A 25,641-nucleotide genomic window follows, 5' to 3' on the forward strand; every position below is an offset into this window, starting at 1 on the left:
ACTTATGAGACGCACATCAAAATTCCTCTGGGATTTTGTTGCTACAACTTAGGTCTGCACAATTAATCGAATATTAATTGCAATCACGATTTTGGTTTTGCACAATTAAATGAACGTGATTGACTGCAATAAAAACATTTAAATGCTTGCTCTGCTCATAGAAAACTCCACCAGGGGGCGATCAAGATGTTTTGGGTTCACTTTTTGGGAGCTGTCATGCCGCTGCACGCGTAACCTACAGCCGCTGCCTGTGAAAAACGTTCCTGAATGTTGCGGCTGCAGTCCAGAGTAGAAGAGTAAAATGCAATGAATTCAGTTGAAGAAGAACCTTATTTTGAGTCTTATTTTGATGCAAACGTATTAATTAGCAGGAATATACTGTGGCTTAATGTGAAAGTCAAAGCAGTGCTCTGTTTATTTGATTTGGGGTAAAAAGTTTTGTTACAATTTTATTTTGCTTCAAGGAGATACACTGTGAATAAGGACCGGTCTTATTTCGATGCAAAGATTTGTATATTAGCAGGAATGTAACACAACATGGAAATGAGAGCGGTGCTCTGTTTTAGGGACCAATCCATTTTTTTCAGTCCCGATACTGATAGTGATACCTGGGTGTAGGGTATCGGCCGATACCGATAAGCTGTATGCCTCAGTGTGTGGAAGAGACTGGGATCGTTATTTTATATGTAAGGCAACATCTTGACTTGACTTAAACATGGTTTTCTAACTTTATAAAACTAAATGTAACAAACAAATACATATATATATATATAAATGTACTGAATTGATATTTGTTATTAAAATAATTAATTGTACACCAACAACTTGGTAAAAAATCTTCAAAATTAACAGGAATTACAATTTAAGTGTAAACCTTTTTAATGCAGCAACAAATTGGCCAAAACTTAAACAGGAATAAAAATTCCAGTATATAATGTATATAGTACACAAACATAAAATTATGTTTAGTAGATCGGCCCCATTGTCATCGATATCCGATCCAGCTACTTGAGTCAGTATCGGCCCAATATCTGATCCGATATCGGTGCATCCCAACTCTGTTCATTTTAAATGTGAAAGTGAAATAAAACATATTTTGTTCCTAAAATCAATGAATAATTGTGATCTCGTCATTGATCAAAATAATAGTGATTATCATTTTGGCCATTATCATGCAGTACACTTCCATAGCCACAAGATTAAACGTTTCCATATTGCCGCAGTAAGCCTGAATGTGTTGCTCCAGTCTATACGGTATAACCTTGATGTTAGAAATGAACCAGAACATACATTTATTGACATAATGTAGTAATCGACCTGCAGCCCTCTCACATGCACGTAAATTCAATTAAACAAGCCAAATCCATTACACAGTGAGTACAGTAAACAAAAACCTTCAAACTATCACTACAGTATGACCATCGGTAAAAAAGAGTTAGCATGTGACTGTGCATTAATTTCTCAGCTCTCTTTTGTTGTCTAAAGTCAATTCCACTTTAGTGCTGTATGTTGACTTTAGACTCTTGCTGCCCTGTATAGCCACAACACATACTAATCCAGTCTTGCTCTCCCTCTCACCGCTAAACCTTTCCTAAATTACAGCATTGTCCTATTGTGCATGTCCTGTTCTAAGCTCTGCCAACTCCCCTCAATGTGTGTTTATGTGTGCCAGTTTGCCCTTGTGTGTGTATGTGAGGGTGTGTGCGTGTGCGTGTGTGTGTGTGGGAACATGCATTATAGTTTTTGGATAATGACAGACGATTTGGGAATGGAACACAAATCAGAGTGACCTTTCCTTACAAGTATTTATATGCATACACAGAAAACGCCCACTCACACATTCTCCTGCACATCCGCACACACACACACACACTCACGTACACACACTCACACTCACGTACACACACACACACACACACACAGGTCACCGGAAAACAGTGGAATTAATAGGACCAAAAACAACAATATCCTGACGATTAGAGCCGGGACCTTCAGACTAAAGAGGATTTGCAGCTTAACTTTTTAAGATTTAGCTACAAGACTTATGCTCAGGACCACAGTGTAATTGAATAAGACATTTGCATAAGGATTACCAGTACCCACTTCTAATTCTTTTTATTTAATACCGCAAAGAGATATTTCCAGTCAAGTGAATAATGGTTATAAATAACAAAGGTAAAGTTAGCAGACACTCTCTCTCCCTCTCATTGCAATGTGCTTTGAAGGGAGAAGAGAGTAAGCAGAATAAAGATATTTAAATTATACTCATCCAAACATTGCCTTATGACTTTACATTATGATGCCCTACAGTCAATGCAACTGCATTAGTGGTGATTTTACTTACATTTTAAGGGCCCCATCTCTTTTTAAACTAAGACAACACGTTGCCTGAAGTTCACAGCTTTTCCTCAAGCTATATAACAAAGGCAAAGCTACACTTCACACAGCAGTATCTTATCAGCATGAACGAAGACCCGCTGATACAGATTAGTTGCAATGGTCTTGTAGCATTTAAAGAAACATACATCTTACAGATACAACTCAGATAGCAAAATGACTTTCCAACTGAAGTTTGGTTTTTACTAGAACAGAAAATATTTACCATACGTGTATGTTTCTTGTTTTTATCCATCACTTTTGAATTTACTAAGAAAGCAAACTCATTAAATGTTGAACATTTTGCTTTATGATACATTGTGTTTACTACTCTGAAGGTTAAATCTTATAAAAGACTTAAAAGGTATTAAATATACTATTATAGAATTTTTTTTCCAGTATTTTGTGTTTCAAACTTTTTCATGGCAGACAATTTGACATTTGTCACAGCAGGAAAAACACAGATTAAATTAATGACACTGATGATGGCTCTCTGGTGTGGCTTCCTGGGACACTTAAATAAACCGGAGCCATCGTTAATCTTATGACTTCCACCTGGGCTTTTCCTGCTATGAAAAGTTAAAATGTCTGTCATGAAAAAGACCTACTGAGATGTGTAAGCGCAAAAATTATAAAAAAAATATATACATATATATCAGAAAATTATAAAAATAATAAATTGTAAAAAAAAAAAAATCTTCAAAATTAGCAGGAGTTACTATTCAGGTGTAAACCTTTTCATTGCAGCAACATATTGGTCAAAACTTAAACAAGGATTAAAATTCCAGATATAGTATATAAAAATAGAATTGAATTTAATAGATAGGCCCCATTGTCACCGATACCCGATCCAGGTATATGAGTCAGTATCGGCCCGATATCCGATACGGTATCGGTGCATCCCTAGTTTCCTCTTACCTAACGAAAACCATGCGACTATCAAAATGTTGCTTCCCCACAAACATCTGTTCTGACTAATACTGTATACAGTATAGGCAAATAAGAAGAGTGAGGAAAGGAAAAACATGTAATGTGTCAGTATTGAAACATAAATGCAGTAAAGTAAGAATAAATAAATGAAAGCCAAAGCAAGAAATCATCTATATTTAGTCCATATTGACGCTCTAACTCAGAGAGAGCTCTGCCAAATGGAGACAGACAGGGGGAAAGTGGACTGTGACTGCAAGTTAAAACAGTTTAATTGGCAGATTGAACATAGAGAGAGAAGAATCCAGGAGCCTAAACCACTCATAGTTTATAGATTTTCAAAAAGATTGAGCAAAAGAGGAGCAGAATATAAGCTTGATGAAGAGAAAAACAGATGTGAATTTTCCTTTGATTGCAGGTTGGCAGACGGTTAAAGAGCCTGGAGTGAAGAGAGTGCATGTGTGGGCAGGAGGGGGGGTGCAGAGGAGGGAGGCTGAGACAGTGGAGTAAAGGAAAAGCAAGTTAGAGGCCAGCCCAGAGGGCTGTCCGCAGCCAGAGAGGTTCTAATGATGCTGTCTCGATAACAGATTTCATTGTGCGAGAAGTACTGGTTGTGCTCGAGTGTATTCTGAAGTAAGACATTTCTTTAGCGGCCCCTGCTTTGGAAACTTGAGGGAAACATTTCTGTGTGATACTGAAACATTTTATGGGATACAGAACAATGTCATACAAAAAAATGGTACCATATAAACTTATAAGGCACATCACACATAAAGCAGGAAAACATTTCCCGGGACCTACCTACAGTTCAAAACTCCAGCCCCATTAATCTATGCTGTAACTATTATAGTGACTGTGTAATCAGCACAAAATTGCAGCCATAATCAATATGCCAGCCTCCTTGCTACCAGTCCCAATGGAATTCACTGCTGTAAATAACAAAGAGGTTTTTATTCAACCTGCTTGAGGATACAAATTTGTAAGCTATTATAAAGCTGTGAATTATGTCACATTAGGGGCAGCTGAGAGACAAGCGCTTGTAGATTTATTAAGAGCTACACATCCACTCAGAACACCATGTCCACTGAAAGTAGGAAATTACTTGTTGTAAAATACTGTTGAATGCTAATGTCTGCCATTACTTTTACAGTATGTGTCTTTCAAAGATGATTAGCTGTAAATTACACTTTTGCTACGGTCAGTGAGTCAGGCCAAGGCTAACGCACAATCGGTTTGAATCAGATGTGCAGCATAACACATTACATTAACAGAACAGAAAGAGGCTGTGCATAATACACCATCTGTTAAGCGCTCGCTTTCTATCTCATTTCTGATTTAAGAGGTGGAATAACAATTTATTCAAGTTAACATAAGTGACTAACCACAGTAATCTAATATTATAAGCATGAAAAGCAGCGGTAGCCTTTAATTATTAATATGGGCAAGAACAAAAGTGGTCAGTTGCTTTGTATCTGCACAGCGAGGAGAACATTTTATAAAACGCAATAATGCAAACCATATGCAAATGTCTGCTCTTACTGAGCTCTCCCACTCAGTTCAAACCCTACAGGGACACTAGATTAAAAGCTGCACTCCAGATGGGCATATGCAGGCAGCTTTGTGACAAGTTGCCAAATGTGTCAGACAAACAAACAAACATCACATTACGATTCCACGACAGCGATTACCGAAATGTTTAACACCTCTTAGTTCCGATGCCTGTTTCTGTATTCACTGACAGCATATCAAACATGAAGAGGGAGGTGGAGACCAGTAGAGACAGGTACAGAGAAAGAATAGCGCATTTCAGAGAGTAAAAAGTAAAGACAAAGATTGAGGCAGAGGCAAAGAGAAAGAACGAATGAGATGTTGGAAGTGAGGCTGGGAAAGATTGAGAAAGAATAAAATCAGACAGTGAAGGGGAAAATGCTGCAAGAGAGAGAAAAGCATGTAAGGAAAGAAGAGGCACGGAGAAGTATTTAGGAAATTCTCTTGGTATTGTGATGGGAAAAAAGTAAATTACCATTATTCAACAGGTGCAAGAGCACATGCGCACACATACTAACACACACCATTGATTTACTATACCAAATGTGACCAACAAGTAAAGCTCAACCAAAACAAGTACAGATTAACCACAGCAGTGCAATACATCCTTGAGCTATGTGAATTTCAACTAATTCATTCAACTTAAATGAATTGATGTTATTGTTTTGCTCTGATCGTGTGTGTTTGTAGTCCTCCATAGCAAATGGTTTAGAATTAGTTTATAATTTTGCATGTCCATTGTATTATCTACAATTGTTAATTTAATGTTACACATGGCCCACTTGATATTAAGGGTTTAATCTTAAAGAACCACAACAAGAAAAACACCCCTACTTTCAAATATCTGCTTTATTTGTTTTTATTGAAAACCAACATTTCCTGATTTTGCTGCTTCCGAATAAATGCCTTTAAAAAAACAAGAGCCCATAACGGGGGACTGTTATTGTGAAGAATATAGAAAATGAAATGTTTTCACCATTTTACAGCCGCTCCTTTGACCACTAGTCACAGCAGCGGTCACACACAACTTCAAGCAGGTAGCTCTGTTGTAATGGAGACGTAAATCCCTGCTGTGCTGGGCTGACGCGCCGAGTCATGTATGGAAAAAACCCACAAAACACGGGAATTTGGCTTGTGTCTTGGAGGAGTTATAGCATGTATTTACCGACGACAGCCTAAACTGTACACACACTGCACTGCTACGCTCACAGCTAGTTATGGCTGACTTCACCTCACCGTCACTCCGTCACACACACGCTCCCTCGCTCTCTCTCTCTCTTTCTCTCTTGACCACAAACACTGACACTCGCTAACGTGAAGCACACAACCTAGCACTTGGTTTTTCCTTAAAGGAGTTTGCTACTTGTATAGCACAATTTAGTTTAAAAAAAAGACTTAAAATACATAATTCCCCAATGCTTTGGCCTGGCGGGGAGTCATCTCAGGCCTGGCGGAAGCCCAGGTATCGGATCGGTGCATAGACAGGCATACTCACCGACCAATCCCAAATGTTGGGCAGTATCGGATAAATTTCCAATACTGGTATCGGTATCAAAACAACTCTAAATTAAAAATATATAATTTAATTGTAAAGCACCATTTTAAAAAAACAAGAGTTCTGTGCATCAATGTTGCTTTTTTTTAAGCTAGAAACTCAATGCAGAAAATAAGAACTTATTATTTGTTTTCCAGCCTTTGCAGATTCTTTCTGAATATATGAAGACGGTGGTGGGAGTGTTGCGAAAATTAGCAGCGAAGGAGTATTAACAGCGAAGATGTGATATAAATAGAGATTGGAAATAAGTAATTACTTCACCGCTGCTCAGTAAACAACATGTACACGTTGAGACACATGAGTCGAGCAGTATGATGCAACACAGGAGAAAATATTATACAAATAACACAAAATATAACAAATGTGTTGTTATCTATACGTGCACAACTTCATCAATGCACAAATCATTATTTTCGATCTTGTCAGGTGGTAATGTTGTTTACCCAAATAGCATACCGGTACTTGTTGTGAAGACTTTACGTCTCAAAAGTTCTACTCAGAATGTTTTTTTGTTTTTTTATATATTTATTCATGTATTTATTTGTTTGAAAGGGTCAATAATAAAGATGACGGGGTGTGTTGTTGAAGCAAAAAAGTAGGGTGGATTCGAAACCACGGCATCACGGGACATGCCCACGCTTACGTGAAAGGCTATAGTACAAATCATGGCCAACCATCTTCATGTCAATAAATAATTTACCAATGAATGAAGCAAGGGAAGACTATAAAGGCAATATTCCTTAGATTTAAATGGTAAATGCACTACATTCATAGCATCGACGACACAAAGTTTGGCTCATTATTTAGCCTCCTTTGTGCCAAGCTAGTATGACATGGCTGGTACCAGTGGATTCCTTAGGTTTTTTTCTAGATTCATATGATGCCAGTATCTTCACTCTATCTTCAAAACTGAGCCCGCAACAACCTAAAAATCAAAAGTTTTGTTAATGCGTTAAAGAAATTAGTGACGTAAAAACTAATTTGCGTTAATGCGTTTTTTAAAGCCCTAGTTATTTAGAGTGCACATTTTTTTTTTGAGACTAGTATTCCTTGTGTGCACCTTTGTGTGTCTGTGTGGGTGTGTGTGTGTGTGTGTGTGTGTGTGTGTGTGTGTGTGTGTGTGAGCACACATGCTTTAGTTAAAGTGCAGTGTGCACTATGTGGAACAAATGTGCGAATGCCATGCCTTCTGTGTTTTATAGTGCTGTGAAGAGCAGCCTGCCTATGATTGGTTGTAGAGGAAATAATTCAGAGGAGAGAGAGACACTGCCAGCGAATAACTCACATACACACATATGCATGATGAAACACACATAAACATACACACAAACACACACACATGCTGGCATGTGCCCTTAAACAAGACGGAAGTCTGGACATGTGCTCACAAATGAGCACACTGAGGTGCATGCAAGTGCAGGCGGTATGCACACTGCTTAATGTGTGAACATGCTCACACACATGCACGCCTGAGATGCTCACGCAAATACAGTATATGCAGAATAACGCATTTTATGCACATTCAGGGCACCCTCTGACCCAGTGAGACAAAGCGCTAATTGCCTGAAGACTAAAACAGCATTTGTGTCAGCAGAGAGACAGAGACCATGAAAAAGAAAGAAAGAGAGGTGGAGAGGGCAGCTGTAAATATTCACTCTCTATTCATACTACAGGGATGTAAGGAGTACTGAATGAATAAACATCATACAAGGACACTTACACCCACATATAATGTAGATGTGCATACAGCCATGGAAGTGTACTCACACACACATTCTCACACACACACACACACACACACAAAACTGACATGCTAGTCCTTAGTCCTTGACAACAAAATTCCTTTGAAGTTTCTCTCATTATTAGCATGATTACATAGACCTCATGCACACCAAGCACTCTTCCCGAAAGAGACTCACTGCATACAAATCGGTATTATTCTACTGAGTTTCACTGTTTGTTCAACATGTTTGTATTTTGCTTGTGAATAATATGCCGAATAGTGTGATTACTTCCTCAGTGTGAGGCAGTAGGATTAGCTAGGGAGCTGTGCGTAGTGTGAAATGTCCCCACTGGTTTTAAAATAATATCAAATACAGATCACATGCATGTATGTCTCCTACAATATGCAACCAAAGTAACATATTATGAGCAGCTGTTTCAAATAAGGTGTTAGCAAACAGTACTGTACAGTGTATACAAAATAGATATATGAAAATAAGATTGATTGGATTATATTCACCAGAGGTATAAAACAATGAATAATGCCTGACAATGACAGATATATTTGATTTCAGGACATGAAAATCAAACATTTTAAGGTATGAATTTCGATATTTTCCAAATTAAAAGTCCCTAGAGGTGTATGATTCAACTTTTTCCCATAATCTAGTATTAAAAAAGTAAAAAAAAAGTCGCAATAAATTATAATATCAAATCGCAATACTTGTAGAATCGCACTACTTAAAAATCGCAATACATATTGAAGTATTGTCATAGTATCGAATCGGGAGATAGGTGTATCGTCCCAGCCCTAGCACAGCCTCTACAACCAACTAGCTTTTCTCTCCTCAAACGAAACATTGACCAGAAAATTTGAAAATGTCTTCATTCAAAACCCAATCTTAAGAGTACAGAGCCAGAGCAAAAGCGTGCCCTTACACAGTCTCTGTGTGTGTGTAATCTATATGCATGCTTCTGCTCACAGAAGCAGGTCAAGCCAATCTCCACAAAAAGCAAGCAAGAGACCTTTCTCTGGTTCTTGTCCTCAGCTGACATTAAGCGTGTGTGACTCTGCGTGTGTCGACGGGATAAACACAAACACACAATACAATCATCCGGGAACAAGAGCCCGTGTTGTACAAGTCCTTCCCAGGCCATCTGGTCTGTTCTACCTGCATCACTGACTGCTGCGGTGAGATGAAGCACCTTCGGCAGGGCAGGGCTGTCTCTCCTAGCCTACATCTGCAGTCAACCTCAGACAAGCAATCATACTTCTTCTCACAGCTACCTGTCAGTCCACCTCAACCTCAGAAACACATACACATATTCCCTCTTTCCCTCCGTCTCTGTGGCCTGGTTAAGGGTTCTGCCTCAGTGACCAGGTACAGACGTCAGAGCTGCTGTCTGTCTCTTTCCTTCACAAGAGGATGCACAACAGTCTCAAATATCACACAGTTTGCACCTCTGTGAATCATATTCACACACATACATAAAACACCGGTGTTCATGCACACAGAAACTTGAGGTGCTAAATCTTCCCAGTCAAAAAAAGCATGGACCAGCACATCTGTCAACACTCATAGATACATAACTCAAAAGATGTCAAGCATTTAATACACACTGCCGAGCCCCCACCGTTCTGAATCGGTGCATAACTGAAGATTAGAATACACGTGTGCACGCATACACACAAACAGAAGTTCAGAAGAGGAAGCGGTGTTGACAGCTGTGAAACTCGTAGACAAAACCAGGCAGGAACAGCCATTCACACATACTGAGATGTTTAGAAAATCCTTCTCCATGGAAAAGACCAGAATAGCACCAACGTGAAAGAAAAACCAGGCCATGCCAGGACAAATCTCCCTTTCTGTCTTTCTCCCCCTTATTTCCTCACCCCACAAATAATGGAAACCTCTCATTTTGTCTTTCAACTCTTCCCATCGAAATGACAGAAATCCTTTTTCTCTCCCTCACCGCTGTTAAAGGACAGAGCCACACACACACATGTGCACACACTGCATAGATCCAATAATCTCTCTGTCGATCCCTCACTCCCTTCCTCATCACCTTAACTGAACTGGGCGTCCAGAGGATAACACTTTTTTTTTATCTCTGTCCCTTTCATCTAAATGACACAGGTCTCCCATACAGCAGCTTACCTTGACCATAACAGGACACAGTTTAACAGACAAAGATGTATCACAAAAAGATTCAATTAAATATCATATTTAAATTGTGGGTTGACAGACACACAAACTGTAAATACATTTGAGGGAAATCTTCATTAAAAGGTTTCTAAAAAGCAATTACTGTTCTGATTTTGCAGATAAAGCAATGATTGTGTATCATTTAGGGCTGTGTGTTGGCAACAATCTGGCGATACGATATGTATCATGATACAAAGGTAACGATTCAATATATTGTGATACTGTAAGCAAGACAATATATACGCGATTTCTTTTTTTTTATTTTAGGAAAACTGTCATAGTATAAAGACCACACCAGAAATACACAATTTTAGAATAGACAAAAATAACACATTTATACTGAATGCAAGAAGCTGCATGGTTTTATCTCCAAACTGCATGTGATTATCATAAAATGGGCATGTCTGTAAAGGGGAAACTCGTGGGTACCCATAGAACCCATTTTCATTCACATATCTTGAGGTGAGAGGTCAAGAGACCCATGTAAAAATCACCATGCCAGTTTTTCCTCCCCAAAATTTTGTGTAACTTTGGAGTGTTATTTAGCGTCCTTCGCGACAAGCTAATATGACATGGTTGGTACCAATGGATTCCTCAGGATTTATACTGGCTTTAAAACTGAGCCTGCTACAATCTCCTAAAGATTGAATAGCGTCCAGGCCCGACAGCAGCCAGTCAGATTTTTAAGATAAAGTTAATTAAAAATCAATATTGTTTTGGAGAATCGATACAGTCTCTCACAACATAATATCGCAATACTGATGTGTATCGATATTTTCCTACACCCCTCGTATCATTAGGGCTGATGTCTATGCAAATGTTGGGCAATCTTGTTTAATGTGCCTCCAAAGAGTGAAACAGTTTTTCTTCTTTCTAAAAAACATCTACAGTTTGGAGTCCGACTATGAAATGCTTAAAATCTGTAGATGCCATTTGTGTTTCCACAGAAGCTGTGGCTCAAAATGTGCACTAGAGAGCTGGAGCTGAAACACAGTACAGTAAAAATGCTGGTTTTTGGTAGTCAGATTTGCGATCTTTGAAGAATGATCAAAAAGTTCCCAGTGATTATCGAATAGTACTTTTGCTTGAAATGCCCATCCCTAAATTTACATATGAAGTGTACTCTAATGCACCCATTCACACTGTGTCCTGTTTAAATTTCATGATGTACTGCAAGATAAATGAAGCCCACTGAGTGTCCTATGATTTCAGGTATAACACTGCAGATATGAGCACATCACATTATTGCAGGCCATATTTCAAAGGCAATGCCAGAGCAAGGCATGACATGACAGATCATGCAATAACTGATGTTTTAAACTAGACTCTCTTCCATTAGAAACTGCACATTGTATCACCTCAAAAGTAGGTGATTCCTTGCAAGATAAAATACCAGGGGAACAATTTTTCCTCCTTTCTCTTCATCTAAATGTTTATACATTCAGTTTCTACTTTGCTGTGATCTAGGCAGGAGCAACAAGAAGAGACAAACCCATAACCACACGGGTATCTATATAATATGTGGCTGTGGAGGATAAAGACATCATGTCGTATGTAGTCATCTCATTTCAATATTCCCTAGATGCCCTTGACATTTGAAATGTGTGAACAACTATGAATTACATTCATCTATAGGCTCAGAACAACCATAAAACTCATAAGAACAGCCAGGACAAATCTAATATACTGTAGCTCAATGATTGGTAACAGAATAGTGCACAAGAGAGAGAAGTGTGTCCAGTACATGATTTGAACCAGGCTCATTTGCTAGCTTCTTTCCCTCATCTTTGATGCACAGTGAGCCAGTGGATGCACTCTGACACACTACATCTCTCAAAACCAGTGCAACTCCGACGTGAGGACTTAATCTGGCTGCATAAATCACAGTGCCTTTCTGAGTGTTACTAATCAGGAATACACACGATCAACCGCACGTACTGTCACACTCTCTCTAACACACACACATGTGCAGAATCCATACGAACCACCCTCATAAAGCAGAGGACGATTGCCATGCAGCACACGATGCAGAGAGGGCCAAGAGGCAAGCGGACTCCCCCCTTTCCTTCTGCATGCTGATCATTAGAGAGAGAGAGAGAGAGAGAGAGATGGACGAGGCAGTGGTGCCAGCTCCCCAGCAGCTCAATCACATTTAATGCCTGGACAGTGCAAGATGAAAACGTCTGCCGGTCACTGCTGTTAATATCACAGAAATAAAGGCGGCTCAGTGATAGGATGGCACAGGTTTTCAGTATATACAGCTAAAAATGGTAGATGAGGACAATACAAAGTGCACTATTTCTCCCTTCCTTCCCCCTGGATTCTCTCTATCTTTTACTTTCCTTCTCCCTTTGATATACATCTCCCTTTGCCCGTCTATCTTCCTCTCTCCTTTTCCCTTATTCCATCTTTAGCAGCAACAAAGAGATTAAAGAGGGATTACTTCTGACATGCCAATGTGATGTTCCTGCTGGGTATAGTATTTTTTTTCTGTCTCATGCCTACGTCAATATGACGCGCACGCACACACACACACGCACACACACACACACACAAAGAGACAGGTCAGCATTGCAAGAGTGGGTGAGAAAATGGAATGAAAAAAAAAAATGAAAGTCTTGAGGGATATAAATTATTTCCTCTTGCAAAATGCAAAATCCTGACCTGCAGAAACTAGTGTGGCTTCTTTTTCCCTGAAACAATACAACCTTATGTGAGAAAACAATGATAGCAAATCACAATACTCCTTCCTGCACTTGTTTCCACTGTATCCATAACCCACGGTTTGCTGAAGAAGTGAGGACAAGGAGGGTGGTGTGTGAGAGAGAGAGAGAGAGAGAGGCAGAATGAGGACAGAGAAGTATTGTTTTTGGGGTGATAACCCTTTGTTGTGATTCAAAGTACTTGTAGCTGGGAAATTAACTATTGATTAGAAATAAGGTGAGAGGGAAAAAGACACTGACTGGAATCACACCAACCAGCCGCCCACACTGATCTTTTTTTTTTTTTTTAAAGTTATTTTTTTGGGGGCATTTTTCCATTTTTATTGAGGACAGTGGATAGAGTCTTGAAAGGGGGGAGAGAGAGAGTGGATGCGGAAAGGGCCACAGGCCGGATTCGAACCCGGGCCGCCGCGGACAGGACCAAGCCTTGATACATGGACGCCCGCTCTACCAACTGAGCTAACCCAGGCGCCCCCACACTGATCTTTTGTCCTCGAACACACTCACACACCAACACTTACAGGCCCATACGCTTGTTAATTCAAGGGAGGGTGAGCTACCCATACCACACTGCTTACATGGAGTTGTAACTAAACAGGAATAAATTCAGCCAACCAATAAACAACACGCTGTCTATTCTACTAATTGGAAACCACTCACTGGCCTGGTTTATACTACAGTGTCAAAGAGGAATAGCTGGGGTTTCTCATTATCCATGTCACTAAATTTGCTCTTCAAACATATATCTGGGATTTGTATGGATTATGTTGCAAACTGGAGGTGATTTGAGAGCTTCCACTTGTGTAAATCCCATGTCTGTACAGCCTAATTTCAGCTACTGACTGTTGTAATACAGTGCACTACAATATATCTATCCATCTTTATGTTTGCTCTTCTCTTTACATATAAATATAGGCACATAGATAAACACAAACACTGAATACTATCAAAGGGCTGTATCTATTTAGGGTGGTGTTGAGTATACAATCTGTATGTGTAGTATTTCTGGCCACGAATTAGTTTCTTAAGCGCAGTATGGAGCAGGTCATAGTCAAGTCAGCACACTGACAGCTGTTGTTGCCTGTTGGGTTTGAGTTTGCCATGTTAGGATTTAATCATATTGTTTATGCTAAATGCAGTACCTGTGAGGGTTTCTGGACAACATGTCATTGTTTTGAGTTGTTAATTGATTTCCAGTAATAAATATGTACATACATTTGCATAAAGCAAGCATCTTTGCCCACTGCCATGTTGATAAGAGTATTAAATACTCCCTTAAAGGTACATTTTGAACAGATAAAAAATGTGTGATTAATTTGCGATTAACTATGGACAGTCATGTAATTAATCGCAATTAAATATTTTAATTGATTGACAGGCCTAATAATAAGTATTCCTAACCTTATTATCCGTATCATTATTCCTAACTTTGTCTGTAATAAATAGGCTAGCACTGTGCTAGCCAGGATCATCCGTTATGAGTCATTAAAAAAAATATATATATATATTTTCTGAAAAGTTCATAGACTGCTACCCAATAAGTAAGCAACCTATTTACCCGGCACTTCAAGAACTTAGCTCTAATATGCCAGCACAGCAAAAACTTCAAGTCAGCTTACATGCTACTTGTCAACCTCATGGAGTCTATACCAAGAAGCTAGAGCCAGTGAGACACCATGTCTGAAAACTATACTGTCGTCCCAGTTAGCCTAGATATAAGGAACAGTGTACATATAGAGAACCTTGACCCAGTTCCAGTAGCTGACATCAGTGCAGTTACAGTAGCCTACATAGCTGAAGATCCCTGTCTTAGTCTTGCTAAGCCTAAAGATGTCACATTGCTAACACTCTTATCTAAAGAAACTAACAGTCAGTGAGCTGGTAAAGTTTCAGTATCTTGCTGTGAGACACTTGCAGAACATGTGGCTGCTGCTGTGATCAAACCATCCAGTCACAGGGTGATCTGTCTAAACCAGTGGATTACACTGTAACCCCTGTAGGGCCAGCACCACAGCCTGCAAACCTGTATGTAGGACAAGGCTTCTGCACACGTGTGGCTTTGCTAATATTCCATCAGCCTTCCTACTGTACTGCACTAACATTTCTGTATAACCTAATATGAATATTAAAACAAAACTCCATGACAACCAGGCAGCCAGTTAACTGTTAGTGCTTAAAGCTGCAGTGGGTAGAAATGGAGCAAATATAATTTTAAAAAGTAATTTTCATAAAACGGTCGCTATATCCTGACAGCAGTGAATGAGACAGGTAATCTGAAAAAAATCATGTGCCTCTTTGTCCTCTGGTGTCCTCCGGTGCTCCTAATGGCATCTGCAAGATTTCACAGACTGGAGGAAAACAACCAGTCAGAGCTGATCTGGAGTCTGCCGTTCAGCTTCTGTCTATGAGAGCCGGCTGTCAATCACTTACAAACTCCGATCAAACGGTCAAACTAGGCAACGCTGATCAAATATGAATCAATATTATGTTACTGTAATGCCTATTTCTCGCCTCAAATGTTTTCAGAATCATCTTGTAGTGTACTGTTTAGCTGTAAAATGAGAAAGTTTGTAACCCGGCAGCCATGTTCAGTCGAGAAAATACCAAGCACCGCCAACCAGCCGGAGCACAGCCAATAGGAACACTCAATGGGAACACTCTCTCTGAAATGACTTGTGATTGGCCAAAGTCTCCCGTCACCGGCTAGATTTTTTAAAGCCTGTAAACAGAGCCATGAGGAAGTGCAGAAGTCTAGTCTTCTCTCAGAACACTTGAATTACAAAATGCAGAAAGGTTATTATGGAATTTTTTGCCCAATGATGCCAAAAATAAACTGCCTACCCCCACTTTAGCAGGCATAATCTGTAATGTTTGCTTTCCCCGACAAGAGGTTTTCAACGTGATTTGATTGCATTACCTGCATTTCCGTGGTCTGCAAATTACATAACACACACAGCCACTATGTACTTGACCTGTGTAAATCTCGTTCATTTGGCCATGCTGCTGCTGTAAGTCTGATATGAAGCATCCGCTTGGTCTGCAGCCCAGTGCAGACCTCGAAACTGATCCAGCTCTTGGCAAATTGTGTCGAGGTAGCCGCTAAATTGGCCTGCATGGGGTCTGCTCTGTAAATCAGCTGGCCAGGGCCTAAATGGATCAAACAGGGCCAGTCCTCCCTCCCTGGCAGCAGTAATGCAGTGGGCTAGATTGGTGGTGGTGGCTTATAATGTGTAACGTGTGTGTGTTTGAGTGTGGATGTGTGCGAGTGTTAAAATATGGATGTGATCTTGGCCATGTGTCAAAAAAAAGTTCAACATGGACAGGTGCTTATCTTTCTGCTGGTGTGTGTGTTTGGTCATCACTTTCACTCACGCACCTACACACACTGCTCTCTCTCTCTCTCTGGTCTATCGCCCATTGGAGGCCACTGAGCTGTGCAACGATTATTTGTGCCCACCACCACCTCGCGTCCTCATCTCATCCTGCAAGACACGCTCACCAGAGTCGTCATCCCCATCTCTCTCTCTCTCTCTCTCTCTCTCTCTCTCTCTCTCTCTCTCTCTCTCTCTCTCTCTCTCTCTCTCTCTCTCTCTCTCTCTCTCTCTCTCTCTCTCTCTCTCTCTCTCTCTCTCTCTCTCTCTCTACCTACCTACCTACCTACCTACCTACCTACCTACCTACCTATATGGAGGCGCTGCTACATCGCCTGAAAGAATACGCTCCCTGATGTCGAAAATCACACTCGACACAACAGTGCCACACACACACTTTTTTTTTTTTCTCCCCTCTCCAGGCACTGCAGTAGGCTAGCTCACGATGCATGGTGTTAATGCCATTGTGCTCCAGGAAAAAAACCTATAAGTAGAAAAATTCGCTGCCATCCTGGGTAATCCCTCTGCCATGCAGGGCATCATCATCACGCCATCCTATAAACCACCTGTTTTTCCAAGCATCCTTGTCCGCACAACAGCCATTGTTATATGGGAAATTCTAGGGAAGCGTTGCATTTATTGATCAATCCATCAATCCATATGGCCATTTAGTGATATTCACCACCTGGAGTAAAACGACTTTAAAGCAATTCTCATATATTAGAGTGTGCATAGTCAATTGATGCTCAATAAGCCCCCCAACTCAAATGCAAACTTCATTTGAACGATGTCCATAATGGCGCAAAGCAGATCGTTATTTCACCAAAGAAGCAAATGTGCCAAAAATCCAGCTTGAAACCCATTTCAAGTATGGTATCAACATAGTGTATATTCATAGAAAAGCCCACCAAAATACCACAGAGGGTCAAAGAAATCGCCAGTGATGTGATTTAAGCAGCACATCAAGGCTGAACCGTCCAATCTGTTTCCTGAGAGACGCGCACAAACACACACACACGCACACACACAGAGCTTTATTGTGGCCGCGAATTAGAGGAGAGGAGAAAAAAGCGCAGTAACTCACCGATGTGGATGATTGAATCTGAGAGCGCAGACTTCCACTCCTGGCTCCAACAAGCGGCAATGAGCAAAATAGCCGAAATAACTTTCATGTTGTCCAGAATTATTTCCTCCAAAAACACGAGAGAAAAAAACACACACAGCTCAGTGAGTGAGAGTGAACAGAGTTAAAATCCAGAGAAACTGAAGCTTCTTTTTTTTTTTTTTTAGTCCATCTGTAGGGCGGTCAAGGAAAATCCCTTTAATGTCTTCTATCCTTGATGTATTCTTCTCTAGACGTTATAGTGTGATGCTGGAAGAAGAAGTAGAGATTCCCGTGTAGTCAAACACAGACTGGCACCCTGTTGAAATATCCTCCCAAACGTTAAATCATACTATGGTCGAGCGGAGAGACTCGGAGCCGCAGAGGAAACAAACCGCATCCAAACGTCGCCGCGTTAAAGCGAACTGAGCTGCATCTGGATACATCTGGAAGCATTCGAGAACGTGAGAGAAAAAGCGCGTTATGTTGCAAAGCGGGTTCCAGTTCTAATGACCCGTGATTCCAGCCTCTCAGACTTGGCGACGCAGTTTCCCCCCTGCACCAATCACCAAACCACCAGCAGCAGCAGCAGCAGCAGCAGCCTCAGAGCACCAAGCCAACGGCCAAAACTTCCATTTTGCCCACAGGCTTTTTTTTTTTTTATTCTTCCTTCACTTAGACCCCTCTTTGAATGTCAATACACACACAAGATGATGAACCCAGCGACTTTTGTTGTTGGAAGTGGAAAGAAATGATGAAAAAGCCTTGTCACATGGCATTACCACGGAGAGAGGTAACCATATTCCGTAATTGTCTCTATAGTTTCCTGTAGAGATGAGAGACCAGGATGGAGAGGGCTCTTACACATACAATGAAAGAGAGCTCCACTTCTTTTTCTGCGTCAGGAAAGGGAAAAAAATGTAGGCTAGGCTATATCAGGAGGAAAAAATACCCGAGGATGCGCGCAACGCCACTCCGCGGTCCGCTCTCCGCACTCCGTATGCGGGTACTCGCGTCAGCCTCAGCAGCACGCACGGTGGCTGGTGAAGAGGAGGTTTGCCGCGTCCGTGTGGGAGAGAGAGAGAGAGAGGGAAGGAGGAAAGGAGAGAGGGAGGGGACCCAGGAGAGAGAGAAAAAGAGAGAGAAAGAGGCAGCAACTATGAGCAGCAGCAGCAGCAGTTGCCAGCCAGGGCGCGCATCTACTGTCTGGATTTACCTTGGAGAAAGAGAGAGGCGAGGATGGAGGAGGGATGCGGAGGGAGGGGGTGTCTACAGAGAGTCAGACAGATGAAGAGAAGGGTAATCTGCCAACCTTATAGCTCTGCCACGGGCACCTCAGGCAGCCATCGATCCGAGACCTTTTCGCTTCAGCAAGAGGCTGGTGTTTGGGGGTGGCAGTTGGTTATCACTCATCATATTTAAGGTTATCTGGGTCATCAACTCAGCACTGATTTAAACATTTTTTACATTGGCAATATATATCCATCGACTTTACCCTGCTGTTGGGTGGTTTCAGGTTTCATCATTCTCCCTCTAATCAGTTATAGTGTTCAAATTACTCATAGCAATTATTGGGACAGGATGCTTTCATCTTTCACATCTTTTCCTGTATGTGTCCATCCATCATATGACCATCCTCTTTCCATCTCCATCTCCATCCTATTCTTTCCCTATCCCCAATCCTTTTGTCCATCTATTCTATATCCACACACCCCCACTATTATCCATTTATCCATCCCTGCCTCCCTGAAGAACCGGAGTCCCAAGTGTTCCTCTTAATCTGCCCTAGACTCTGGATTAGGGATTAGGAGTGTTGGAAACCTCAGGCTACCATTGGATTGACTGTTTTGTACGCATTCAAGGAATGGAAGATTAAATTGACAGTGATATGGATGCTGCGAAAGCTGCTCTCACTTCTCCTATTTGACGCTATTGATTTATTATTAAATGTTTATATAACCACTCACGTTGAAGGGGAACATCTCTTGTTCGCTGAGTGAGCTGTAGCTGAAAATACAGAGATAAGACGCAGCAAAGGGAACGTAAACAAAAATATTGGAAGATAAAAACAAGATGAAATACTTCAATATCTAATGTTTGTGCTTACATCAAAATGAAATACTTACAAAATGTGGTCTGCATATCAGTGATAGTGAAGAAATGATTGACTTCTGAGCACTTGGAGAAAGTGTGCTTTTTATTTTTCACTTTCAGTACAGATTGAAGAGGTTTTTGCTGTATTTAAAAGAAACATTATAAACAAGTGCCAAGTTTGTGGTGTGTCTGATTTGATTCCACAATGTAACCCATTCAGAATAAGACATATAGACCTTTCATTAATATGGATGAGTCCCATACAGTACCGTTTATTCAAATGGAGAACAAAAACACACTCCTTGAATTTATGCCACTCTAAGACATTCATACCCAAACTCTTGCATATAAATGATTGTAAAATGTATTTCACTTTCTGGCAGGAAAATAACTTTTAGGAGGTTTGCCTAATTTGATTTGACCAATTCATTTAAAAAAAAAAAAACATCAACAGAGAGGGCTCAACCTTCTATTCAAGTTTATCAGAGTTTAGGGTTATGAAATAATCAGAATAAAAAAATGTATCCTTCCGTTTGTTGTGAATTCTCCTGTAAAGTAAAACCTTGGATTTAATGTTAACAGGTTGAAAAATATTTGGACTGCTGCTGAGCAAAAAGACCGAGAAAGTGTAACCTTGAACAGCATCCCTGCACCACACAGCTCATGTATTTCTGGAAATCACCTATTTGAAAGAGGGATATGTTGCACCAGATGTGCAGTGGACACTAAGACCTCCAGATCTATCCTGTGTGTTGGCTGAAGATTGATCCTTCAGCTGAGGACAGTGTGGATACTGATGAGTAGTTGTGTATGCTGTGACCCCGCAATGAATACACGTACATGTTGTGCCCCTTAAACAGGGGAAATAGTGAGAGAGAAGGATGAATGAATCACACACGCAGCTCTTCCCTTCACTCGTCTCTGTATTGAGTCACATTTTAAATGTAATGCAATGTAAACAAAACTCATACATTTAAACATCTGAACTCAGTTTCTGGACCACAGTGATCATGGCTTAATTACATTTTTAACTTTCTCTAAACCATTTAAATTATCTTTTTAACTGCTTCTAAATGTTCTTAATTTAAATACAGCATGAAGTCTCTCTTATGAAATGTATTTAAACCTTTTAGCTTTTTAACTTTTTTAGACACATGAATTCACCTTTAAATGTTATAAAATCAACAACTGCATACACATATATGAATGTAACAACCTAGCTTAAATGCCGATGACAAAGTAACCAGACGGACTCTACGACGGGACCACGATGCATCCGACAGCTAGCTTACATAGCAACAGCGTTAGCTAGAAACTTTCAAACACAATACAGAGTACAACATGTGCACTTTTCCTCTATAATGAACAACAACAACGTATAACGAATTCTTAACAACATGTGTTTACAACGTTGTAGTGCTTTGTGGACGTTATTTACCTTAAACAGGGGAAATAGTGAGAGAGAAGGATGAATGAATCACACACGCAGCTCTTCCCTTCACTCGTCTCTGTATTGAGTGAGGAAGAGGAGCGCGATCCCCCTACTGGAACCCCGAGGCATTACCAACAGATCAACGCAAAATCAACCCACACACACAAGGATCTGCATCACCTATCTGCATTATTCCTCTTTCTGGTTCACTGCATATGTGCTGCATAGTCTCTACAGTGACCAGTATTGATGCATATTTACATCCAAAAATTAAATGACATGTCCTGAAAATAATACAGTAATAACTGAGACAACAAAGAAATTAGCTTTTCTCTAAATAAATGAATTATGCCTGAAAAATTAATTATTCTTGCATTATTCTTGCCTGTCACATACACATGTAGTATCTGGCACTGGTGAATAGGCTTCCCATATGTAGGTGTTATAGGCTCTTACTGTACATATGTGGGTGTTACTGCTTTCAGTTTACAACCTCCAATCTCCAAAATGTAATTTTAGGACATAGTAAAATTATTACTTTTTATGGATCCTATAAACCTTCAAATCCACTGAGAACGGAAAATAATGATTTAGTGATTTTCACATTATAATAACAGTATTGTCTACTGTATATTAGGGATGGGGGGAAAAAGCAATTCACCTATGTATCACAATTTTTGTTGTACAATTTTGAAATATATTTTTTAATGCCAGAATCGATATATTTGCTTCATTTGACTCTATGCGGAGGTTGAAGGAACTTACTGCGTTTACCGTTGTAGTCTAAGTAACGTGATGTCAAATCCATTCCGTATCCTTCAACCAAAACAAACCGCAGCCAGCCGAAAGGACAAATCAGAAAACTGCAGAGGGTCTGCATAGATACGACCTGCACCATCACATTTTAAATCCAAAGTGGCAAACACTACATATACAGTAAAGTATGGAAAAACTTTGGGGTTCACACATTGCCAGGAAAAGCTGAGCTAGACATCATGGCTAAACCTGCATGCTAACTGTCATTAACAGGAAACGTATTGTATTTCGGTAATGTGAGGTCAAGACAGCCGTCACTTGCATCTCCGTGGTCAAACCATCATTATCATCATACATGCTAAAAAATTAACATTTTTACTGTATAAATTTAGATATTTCCCAAAGTAAAAGTCCCTAGAAGTGTATAATTCAACTTTTCCCCATGGTCTGGTGTTAAAAAAGTTAACTTGTTAATTTGTTACTTGTAGAATTGCAATACTTAAAAATCACAATACATATTGAATCGGCACCCAAGTATCGTGATAGTATCGAATCAGGAGATAGATGTATCGTCCCAGCCCTACTGTATATGCCATTACCCTTGATTATTTACCCCTCTTTTTACCTCCTTCTGGACAGCCATTTTACTTTCACAAAATATCCTTTTGAGAATAAGATCTCCCCATAACACTAATCCTTAGAAACTCTATCTTGTAACCAAGACCATTTTGGGTAACACAAGTTTTACACTCTGTTAATGCCTCGCAGCAATGTTTTACTTTTGCTTTACTTTTTTCACTGCCTGGTATACTCTCTTCCCTGGGGATCCATTGTCAGCACCAGCAGTGAGAGTTTGTCTCAGCACTCACTGTTGATAACTGTAAACAAAATTAAAAAAGCATAATTTTCTTGGTAAAAAGTAGGGCCATGGACACACAATGAAATTGGTTAACTCTCAGTCACAAAGCGAGTGTATACAGCACATACACCCACACACAAAGTATAAAGTGTCTCATAGGTCCTGTTGTGTCCGTCATGCAACATTAACTACTAGGCTTTGTGTCATTAATGTGACATCCTTGTTCATTAAAACTGTTAATTGAAAGAGGTGTAATAAAGTCAAAGATAAGCTCCTGCAACTTGGGAAAGAGAAAGGAAGATGAGAATGATGGAGGTGAACATGAGTGTATGTCCAATAAGGAAGCAGAAGTAAAAACTAAACAGCAAATAGGCCACATGTCACCTGAAATCAAGGAAAGACAGACACACTTAGGCCAAAATTATGTTGGTTTCTACCATTACATTTAGACATGTTCTCTCATTTCACAACAAATGATTATTTCCAGCGTTTATTTTTTTCCTTGAATAATTGATTAATCATTGTCTATAAAATGACAAAAATACTGAGAAATTCCCGTACCAGTGTAGTAATTCAAAGTGATATTGAAGGTTCTCATTTTGTCTGACGAACAGTCACATACTGTATGTGTCCTTGAGGACTTACAAACCGGTTGAATGTATTTCTTACTCCATACAACACTTGTAAAGCCTTTGTTAATGATGTGAAACTGCATTGCTAGCGTCTGCATGCAGTCATGCAGTTCCGGTGCATTACTGCAACCAACTGTTGACACAAGTAGTCTGGAGATAATGCGTGTCACATAACTCCTGTGATTGCGGTGTGCATGTGCATTTTTTGTCGCATGCTGGTAGAACATGCGATTCGGACAATACGAAGAACGCTCACATCAAATTTTGCTCTACAGTTCCCTCAGTGGTCAAAAACTTTACACTGCCTTTAATTGAGTATTTGTTTCAGTAGTAACGTGAAGTGTTGGAAAGTACATTTACTATACTTCTACTTGAGGCTGCAGTGGGTAGAATTGGAACAAATATGATTAAAAAAAGTTATTTTTATAAAACGGTCACTATATCCTTACAGTAGTGCATGAGACAGGTAATCTGGAGAAAAAAAAATCATGTGCCTCTGTGTCCTCTGGCGCTCTTAATGGCATCTGCAAGATTTCAAAGACCGGAGGAAAACAACCAATCAGAGCTGATCTGGAGCCATCTATGAGCCAGCTGTCAATCACTCGCAAACTCCGATCAAAACGGTCTAACTAGGCAGCGCTGATCAAATATGAATCAATATTCTGTTACTGTAATGCCTATTTTTCTCTGAAATGACCTGTTATCGGCCAAAGTCTCACGGCTAGATTTTTTAAAGCCAGGAGACCGAGCCAAGAGGCGGTGCAGACGTCTAGTTTTCTCTCAGAACACTTGATGCTGAAAGGTTATTATGGAGTTTTTTGTCTAATGATGACAAAAACATTCTGCCTACTGCAGGTATAAGTGCTTCTCACTCCCCATGTACAATGCATCTCCACCTTGTAGGAATGAAACAGTTCTGGATGAGGCAAACATGTAAGTTAAATGGTCTAATCGGCAGGTACAGACACGTTGGAAACGTCGGGGTTCACTAGTTCTGCGTCAATCTGTGGACAAATGGACAGCACTGAACATAATCCATTGTTGGCAGGACACCATTTTCTTGTTTGTAGCTGTCGCTTTTGCTATGAAATACATATCTTGTCAAACACATTGTAAAAAGAAATTCTCCAATTTATGCATAGGATTTTTCTTTTCAGTAAAATGACAGAAAAGTGCCTGGAGCTTTTTTTTTTAACATTCTGAGAAAAACATTTACAGACAAATAATGTGCCAATTCACAAATATTGAATGTCGAGTAGTATGTTATACTAAGTTAGGAAGCTTTTTAGGATGCTAGAAACTTGTAAGTACAGCATAAGTACATTAAGCTTGTTTCACTAATTCACTAACCTACTAATACATCTTTGACTGATTGATTAACCACTTGTTTAAAAGTACAACTGGTAAGACTGCCATGGAATTTGTAGGGCAGTCAAAGTTAACGCGATAATAACGTGTTAAAGCAAATTCATTTTAACGCCACTAATTTCTTTAACACAACTTGCGATTTTTAGGTTGTAGAGGGCTCAGTTTTAAAGCTAGAGTGAAGATACTGGTATCATATGAAACTAAAAAACATAAGGAATCCATTGGTACCAACCAATGGATATTGGGTATGCTAGCTTGTCATGAAGGATGCTAAATAACGCTCCAAACTTGTGCTAAATTTGGCAAGGACAAACTGTCATGGCCATTTTCAAAAGGGTCCCTTGACCTCTGACCTCAAGATATGTGAATGAAAATGGGTTCTATGGGTACCCACGAGTCTCCCCTTTACAGACATGCCCACTTTATGATAATCACATGCAGTTTGGGGCAAATCTTAGTCAAGTCAGCACACTGACACACTGACAGCTTTTGTTGCCTGTTGGGCTGCAGTTTGCCATGTTATCATTTGAGCATATTTTTAATGCTAAATGCAGTACCTTTGAGGATTTATTGACAATATTTGTCATTGTTTTGTGTTGTTAATTGATTTCCAATAATAAATAGCCTTTATACATACATTTGCATAAAGCAAGCATATTTACACACTCCCATGTTGATAAGAGTATTAAATACTTGAAGAATCTCCCTTTAAGGTAGATTTTGAACAGATAAATGTGTGATTAATTTGCGATTAACTATGGACAATCATGCGATCAATTGTGGTTACATATATTAATCGATTGACAGCCCTAGTAATTTGTGAAATGCAGATATAGGATTTGAATTCCCAAAACCACCCAATTTTATTGTTATTATCCACTGAATAAAATATGAATGACACAGAAAAAAAAATCTAATTGTAAGATTAAAAGCAATTTAAAAGACTGTAAGCTCCCCCTTTGTTCTTAA

General features: G+C 39.8%; 1 protein-coding gene across 6 annotated transcripts in view; it reads right to left on the reverse strand.

Moving 5' to 3' along the window:
- Positions 1 to 19,753, reverse strand: part of grid2 (glutamate receptor, ionotropic, delta 2) — a 564,677-nt gene extending 544,924 nt beyond the window's left edge. For 2 of the 6 annotated variants that reach the window (XR_012594250.1, XR_012594251.1), the window contains exon 1: positions 17,514 to 19,747. Coding sequence is in view for 4 of the 6 variants with exons in the window: in XM_074637696.1 (XP_074493797.1) it covers positions 17,514 to 17,601 (88 nt within the window). In the remaining 2 variants the exon portion in view is untranslated. Of the gene's footprint in view, positions 1 to 17,513 lie in introns of all 6 variants that reach the window. The other 4 variants (XM_074637698.1, XM_074637697.1, XM_074637696.1 and 1 more) reach the window with 3 other exon arrangements.
- Positions 19,754 to 25,641: the final 5,888 nt, after the last annotated feature.

The sequence above is a fragment of the Sebastes fasciatus genome, chromosome 6 (assembly GCF_043250625.1).
Source record: "Sebastes fasciatus isolate fSebFas1 chromosome 6, fSebFas1.pri, whole genome shotgun sequence".
Taxonomy (NCBI): domain Eukaryota; kingdom Metazoa; phylum Chordata; class Actinopteri; order Perciformes; family Sebastidae; genus Sebastes; species Sebastes fasciatus.